Source organism: Canis aureus, chromosome X (assembly GCF_053574225.1).
Source record: "Canis aureus isolate CA01 chromosome X, VMU_Caureus_v.1.0, whole genome shotgun sequence".
NCBI classification, from domain to species: domain Eukaryota; kingdom Metazoa; phylum Chordata; class Mammalia; order Carnivora; family Canidae; genus Canis; species Canis aureus.
The window spans coordinates 76,154,567-76,162,255 of record NC_135649.1 but is presented as its reverse complement, the minus strand read 5'-3'; the positions used below and the strand labels follow the sequence as shown (position 1 = coordinate 76,162,255).

General features: G+C 48.0%; 1 protein-coding gene across 1 annotated transcript; it reads right to left on the bottom strand.

Moving 5' to 3' along the window:
- Nucleotides 1-458: 458 nt before the first annotated feature.
- Nucleotides 459-1,772, bottom strand: LOC144308897 (Y-box-binding protein 3-like). The gene has a single exon (XM_077889887.1). The coding sequence runs from the start codon at nucleotides 1,572-1,574 to the stop codon at nucleotides 459-461; it is 1,116 nt and encodes a 371-aa protein (XP_077746013.1). The 5' UTR covers nucleotides 1,575-1,772.
- Between the last annotated feature and the right edge of the window lie 5,917 nt (nucleotides 1,773-7,689).

The following is a 7,689-nucleotide window of genomic DNA, read 5'->3' as shown; positions in this document are numbered from 1 at the left end:
AAAGCAATATGAAATGATTTATTGAGAAAATGACCACCCAGATGAGTAATATCACACAGCAATGTAAAATAATCTTCACTATCAGATCATCTGTTTTTGTATTAAAAATAAAAATTATTTTTGTAAGTACTTTAATTCCCCTGGTGACACAGAATAATAGCTGTGGTCCTGGTCAGATCTCTTAAAAGAATGTGTGTGTGTGTGTGTGTGTGTGTGTGTGTGTGTATACAGAAATTACCAATACAGATGGTAAGAGGAAATTTAGAAAGATAGATCTTGTAGTTTATCCTCAAACCTTGGGGAAGGTGCATGTATTTTTTATTTTTCTCAAAGCACAAATTTAACAGTCAAGGTGGATGTTTGGACTGCATTGCATTAAAGGCCATCATCTCCTCAAGGGGACATCCCCTGCAGCCCAGGCCTGGGAGTCCCTGGGGAGAGAGCTAGGCTGTTGCTTCCTACTCGGCCTGGGCGGCAGAGGGGACAACCGAGACCAAGGCGTCCTCCTCCTCAGCGCCGCTGCTCTTCATGGCGGAAGCAACCGAAGTGGGTGTTTCAGCAGGGCTCTTCCCGATCTTGGCTTCTGCTCCCACGGTGTCCTGGCCCTGGGCACCAGGCGCCTGCTGCGGGCGGCGGCGTGGGTTGTTGGGGCGGCGGGATCCATAGCGCGGCGGAGGCTTCTGCTGCGGACCGCTGCCCTCACGCCCGCTTTCCTTGTCTTCTGCCTCCAGCTCCTCAGAGATGCCCCCTGAGGGTCTTGGACCAGGAGCCGTGCCTCGGCCCCTAGGGCGACTCAGCAGGTAGCTGGGGCCAGGCCCCCGCCGCGGGGCGCCCTCGGACCTTGAGGCTGGGGTGGATCCGGGCAGGTGGGCGGGCCGCGGGCCGCTGGTGGGAGCGAGGATTGAGGGGCGGCGGAACACCGCGGAGGCCTTGCGAAAGGCCGGGAAGCGCCGCAGCCTTTGGTCTTGTGGTCCGCCAGGCAGGCGGCGCCTCTGGCCCTGGGCCTCGGTGAAGCCTTCGCCACTGGACTCACCTTCGTCCACGTCCTCTTCAGCGCCCCTGGGACCTCGCGGGGTCGGTGCGCGGCGGCGGATGTAGAAGCCCCTGCGGAAGCGGGGGCGGTTGGCTGCGTAGCGGCTGCCCTGCACCGGGGCACCAGCTGGCCCGGTCACGTTAGCCGCCTCGGTGCCCCGCTCGCCCTGCACCACGTCGAACTCGACTGTTTCGCCATCGCCCACGCTGCGTTGGTATTTGTGAGGATTGTTTCGGGTGATGGCCGTCTGGTGTACGAACACATCTTCCTGGGTATCATGCCTGCTGATGAAACCGTACCCGTTCTTCACGTTAAACCACTTGACGGAACCTCGAACCCTCTTGGCGATGACCTTTTGGGGCACCTTTCCCTTGGCGCCTGCTGCCGCGGTGTTCTTGGGAATGGCATCTCCGCTGAGGTTGCCTGCAACTGGGGCCTGGGGAGGATCTCTGCCTCCCAAGGAAACCAGGAGTTTCTGCGCTGCTTGAGGGGAGACTGAGGCGGTCACCTCCTTAAGGGTGACCTCTCCCACCTCACTCATGAAGCTGTCCTTGCTCTCCTTTCTCTGAGAACCTGAGGGAAATTTGGTCTTTGGTGATTGGGGGGCGGGAGAGGGGGGGCTCGGTCTGGAGGCAAGAGCCTCGCTCTGGAAGGGTCGTGGGTGGGTCGGGGCCTAGGACACTCTGGCTTCACTCTGAGACTGTTGGAAAGGCCTTTGAGGTCTCCTGGGGCAACAGGACACAGACCAAACAGTGGTTGCCACGGTGACGTCTCAGTGGGATACTAGAGGGTGCTTGAGGAGGGGAGGATGGGGGCGGGGCGGGGCAGATGCACTCTACCTCTGCCTCTGCCTCTGCCTCGTGCTCCAGGCGCCAGGTCACAGCACCTCTTGGTCCCTCATGGAGAGGCGATGCATTTGAAGCTCTAGGAAGTGGTCTTCTTGAAGACTCTCTTGCTTGTTTGAGTGGGTGGCAGGGAAGAGAGGACCCACTTTCCATATCTCTCCCTTGGTTAGAGATATTCCCAGCCTTCTAAGGGAACTCACTAAATAGTCTCACAAAACCCTGGTTCTCTTCCAACTCCTTGTGTGCTCTATACGTGGGTGAGGCATTTTGTGTAACTTGAGACAAAATGACAACCACACGAAATTAAGACCAAATCCACGAAGCCCACGGTGGGTTGTTTGTTTGTTTCGTTTTATTTTCCTGCAGAGGGACCGGGAAGCCTACCACGGCTAGAATGATAGTATTCAGAGGACGCTAAACTAGTGTAGGTTTATCCCAACTAGTGTTAGGGTTGTAAAGTAGTGAAGCTGAGTGGGAAACCCTTTCGTCAGCTGGGATATTCTGAAAACTGTTGAGCTCTGTTTTCTTGCCCACATAAAGCAAATGATCAGGTGGAGTAAAATAGCACTGAGCGCATTTGCCTTGTGTTGTACCTGCAGATCCAGACTCCCCCCGCCCCCATCCCCCGACCCCCCCCCCCCCGCCCGCGGGATGGTTTATGACTCTGTGATCTTCACTGTGATGAAGATCATCCTAAATTGGGGTTCTGATTTAATTATATAAAAGCCCTAAGAACTCAGCCTAACTGCAGTGTTAATACGGTGGTAAGGTACAGCTAGCTCTACTAAAATATAACCTTTCAGAAGTGATGATAGAGCAGGCTAAAATAGTAGATGGCTCCTGGTGAGAAAACTCAGTTTTCATTTATTAATAAGAAAAATAGAAAGCCAAGTTGGCCTACCACTTTAGAGCTTACAGAAACCTCTCACATGTGTGTTTGATCGTTGCAAGGACCCACTCTGTAAGCAAGTGGGACAGGTCAACACCTGTCTACCTTTTTACTTCAGTTTGACAGATGAGGGAATTGGGGCCCAGAGATAGCAAGTTGCTTGCTTAAGTTCACATGTTTAGTACGGATGAACCCTCAAATCTGATCTCCAATAGATTTCATTCCAAGTCCAGGTCTCTTTCCACCATACCTCACCGGGCTTCATGTACAGTTTTGTCACTTGTTTCATCGATGCCAGAGAACAGGGACCTCTTTCAGAGAGGTCATACAACCCAGAAGAGAACCCAAGAAACATCTCTTGCATGGATGATCTGTCTCCCCTGTGTCTGGGCTCCCAGACCTGGCCCTCTCCAGGGGCAAAAATTGCCTTCATATCAACTAATCAGCACCCCCCTGTCCCCACATGCAGTAACCTTCTGCCTACAGCCAACTAGAAAACAAACCCTACTGTAGACTCAGGAGCCATTTCTTCACCATGCTGGTATAATACAAAATGGAAGAAGGGGTCTTCTTTTTTATTTTACTATTAAAAAAAACAAACACTTTTTTCAGGCATCATCTCTTGTGGTTTTTACAATGAGCATGAGAGAGCAGCAGGCTACTGTCAGTAGCTTCACATGACCATGAGTAAATCAGGGCACCAGGGCACAAAGCATCTAACTGACCTAACTAGGGCCACCCATGTAGTAAGGGCGGAACCAGAACAATACCTCTGGTTCTTAGTCCACTGTGTACTCCACAGCCCCATGAGGCCAGTTCTATGATACTGTCAACAATTCTTTCTTTCATGTCCTGGGAGCTCTTCTTGATGCTTCCCCTATTTGCCATGCTCATTCCTGTCTCTGTGCCCATGCTCACTTTTTTCTCATTCTCCTAGAAATACCTTCTCTCCTCTCCTCTGTCTGTATAAATCCTATCTGCCCTCCGAGTCTCAGTTTTGCAATCCCTTCCGGCTCCCTTTCCAAAGGTACCAGTCGACCTCAATCTCCCTCTTCTTGGAAACCTAGTTGCACTTACAACCCAATGGTTAATGGCTACTCTACTTCTTCCCAAACGTGTAAGGCTTTCTGTCTCACTATTACTCCCAACTAGATTCTAAGCTCACCAAAGTTCACTAAAGAGTGAACACTTTAGAGTCACCTGAGTGGCTCAGTCACTTGAGCGTCTGGCACATGATTTCGGCTCAGGTCATGATCTCAGGCTCCTGAGATCCAGCTCCACGTTGGGCTCTGCACTCAGCAGGGAGTCTGCTTGGGATTCTTGCTCTCCTTCTCACTCTGCCCCTCTCCCTGCCCCTCCCTTTGCGCTCTCTCTCTCTCTCTCTCTCTCAAATAAATGCATAAATCTTAAAAAAAAAAAAAAGAGGGAACCCATAAACCCTCTCGGTTTCCTCTCTAAGTACGATGGTGCTTGGAACAGTGCTGGCTGTATAAAGGGCCACCACAAATGTGTGGTTGTGATGAAATATATGCCTTCCCCTCAAGTGGCTACATCCTTGAATTCCTTACAGTCAGTAGCACAGCACCAGACACAAAGATGCCAATGAGATTCACTGAGTTGGACTGAATATGCCCTCTTGAATCTCCTGTTGTTGTTTGCATGATAATCAGGAAAGTGCTTTGGAGCCATCACAGAGCTCTACGAAAGTTTCCTGGTCCCTGTGTATTTTATGCAAGGAGAAAGGCTTTGTGAATAACAAATTAAGATCATATGAATTACAAATTCAACTCTAAGGTCAATTTGCTGAGACCATTGCAGTATTTTCATTGAAATCATGAGGTTCTGTCTATTTATTCTGCACTTCGCTCCAACCATCCTGTGAAGCATATCATTTATTCCTATTATTAAAAAGCTGTCAAAAAAAAATAAAATAAAAAAAAAAAATAAAATAAAAAGCTGTCAGTGAGGGACACCTGGGTGGCTCAGCGGTTAAGCTTCTGCCTTTGGCTCAGGGCTTGATCCTGGAGCCGCGGGATGCAGTCCCACATCATGCTCCTTGTATGGAACCTGCTTCTTCTGCCTATGTCTCTGTCTCTGTCTCTGTCTCTCTCTCACTCTCCCCCCCACCCCGTCTCTCAAGAATAAATAAATAAAATGTTTCAAAAAAAAAGCTGTCAATGAAATGGAAGTTAATTCAGCGTTAAATTATCATTTAAAAGGTGTACTTTTCATTCCACTTATCATTTTTTTTTAAGATTGATACATTTATTTCAGAGGGGGAGCACGAACGTATGTCAGGTGGATTGGAGAGGGAGAGAGAGAATCTCAGACTCCCCGCTGAGTGCAAAGCCCTATGCAGGGCTCAGTCTCATGACCCTGAGATCCTGACCTGAGCCAAAATCAAGAGTCAGATGCTCAACCAACTGAGCCAACTCAGGAGCCCCTAAAAGGATTATCATTTAAAAATAAAATCCTTGTCTGCTGTTTCAGTCACAAAATGGTCCCGAATCCAAGACAGCAAAGTCCATCCAGGCCCATTATAAAGGGTTATCTACTGTGAGGAGTAAACAAGCTGGCGGCCTAAGGAAGGGAGGGTAATGCTCCAGCCCCACCCTCTTACCGATGCACTGGCGATTCCTGTTCAAAAGTTAAACGGCTAAATGGAAAAGAGAACCCTACCCATCTTACTCCTTCCAGAACCGTACCATTAGTTCCAGTGTCTCCCGAGTGCCGTTAACTGTCCAAGGCAGCATAAAACTAATATAATACATGCAGAAATAACAAAAGATAATCTAGAGTATGGCACTGAGAATGTCCACCCTTGCCCCACACCCTGCAAATGATACATCATAGAAACCAAGGTGTCTCCAGAGATACCATGGGTGTCAATCAATAAGTGGTTGAAAATATGGGCAGTGTTGCAGTTTTCAGTGCACTCTCAGCGGAGGTTTTGGGAATTAAAATTGTTAGAAAGAGCCAGGAATCTTAAGTCAGAAGATCTGGGTTTGACTCCTGGAATGGCCAAATGTTGGCTGTTTAGTCTTGAGCAAGTCACCTCACTTCTCTGAGATGTAGTCTTCTGGCATGTGAAGAGGCAATATAAATGCTCTCCCTAGCCAGTTCATAGGGTGTAGTGGCAATTACATAGAATACTTTATGTGAAAAAAAAAATATGTGTAAGCCAAAAGCTATGAACATTTTGCCGTGAAATACTCTATGTTTTACAAAGAGAGGAAGAGAGAGTGAAAGAAGCACAGAAACAGTAAAGCATAATGGTTAATTTTATGTGTCAATGTGACTGTGCCACAGTGCCTAGATATGTGGTCAAATATTATTATGGGGGCGCCTGGATGGCTCAGTTGGTTAAGCGTCTGACTTTTGGTTTCAGCTCAGGTCATGATCTCAGGGTTGTAAGATCAAGCCCCACGTCGGGCTCCATGCTGGATGTGGGGCCTGCTTAAGATTATCCCTCTCTTTCTGCCCCTCCCCCTCCCAATGTCAGTCTGTCTGTCTGTCCCTCCCTCCCCCCCCTTTATTCTCTTAAAAAACACATTATTGTCGATGATTCTGTTAGAGTGTTTTTGGATGAGAATAAATTTTAAGTCTGTGAACTTTCAGTGAAGCACATTGCCCTCTATACTGTGACTGGGCCTCATCCAAGCAAGTGAAGCCCTGAACATATCAAAAGGTTGACCTCTCTGGAGCAAGAGGGAATTCTGCAGCAGATGGCCTTTGGACCTGAGCTGCAAAGTTGGCTCTTCTGTGGGTCTCTAGTTTCTAGTCTGCCGGACAATCCTCTAGATTTTGGACTTGCCAGCCTCCATAACTGCATGAGTCAGTTCCTTGAAATAAATTCTCTCTGTCTCTGTCTCTCTGTCTCTCTCTCTCTCTCTCTGTCATTCTGTCTGTCTCTATGCCCGTGCGAGCGCACACACTCCCCCCCCACACACACACACGCACACGCACACACGCCCACACATTCATGCATCCTACTGGTCCTGTTTCTCTTCAGAACCCTGACTCATGCAGATTTTGGCACCAGAACTGTTTCTAGAGAATAGAATCTTAAGGATGAGTTTTCTGAATTGGTTGTGGGGTTCTGCCGTTGGCTCTCTAATTTGATTATATTTAGACACTAATAACTATTTGCAATAGTAAAGAGCACGCTGATAGTCCATGGTCTGATGTGGCAATAGAGATACACAAAATATCACTATTGGATACTCCTAATAAAATACTCCTAAGAGGCAAGGATCTGGAAGGCATTTATACGATACCTTAAAACATTTTTGTGAAACTAAAGAATATAATGAGATTTGTTGGTTGTTCCTAATGTCACTAGACAAGGTGGGAAAAGAAAAAGGATGAGCTCAGAGATTCGAATTCCTTGCTCAAGGACTTCATAAATGACCTGAAAATTTCTATGCCTGCCCTGAAAGTGATACCTTATCTCCTTTAGCCACAGGGTTGAGATTGCTGAAAACAAAACCCAAAATCTTGTCCTATGAGAATCTCATCCTATGGCTGAATTACAATGGATCTTGAATTCCTAAACTCAACGTATATCTATCATTAAAGTAAAGGCATTGATTGGTAAGGAATGGATCCTAAAGATGGGACGGTAACATGACGGGTGTGTGTGTGTGGGGGGGGGGGGCTGATGAAACTAGGAACACTCCTGAAGTCGCAGGAGTCATCTTTACTAGTAGAAGAAGCCTCTCCAACCCCAGTCTGAGGAGAGATTAACCCTGCATTGCCTGAGGAAAGTCTAATGGAACGCATAAAGCCTGAGGAAGTTTACTTGAAAGACACTCCTGATGCTCCTCAGGACCTACCCCTACCCCCTCTCTCTGCTTCTAGACCTATAACAAGACTCAAGTCCCAGCAGGCCCTAAAGGTGAGGTAAAACGTGTAACCCCATG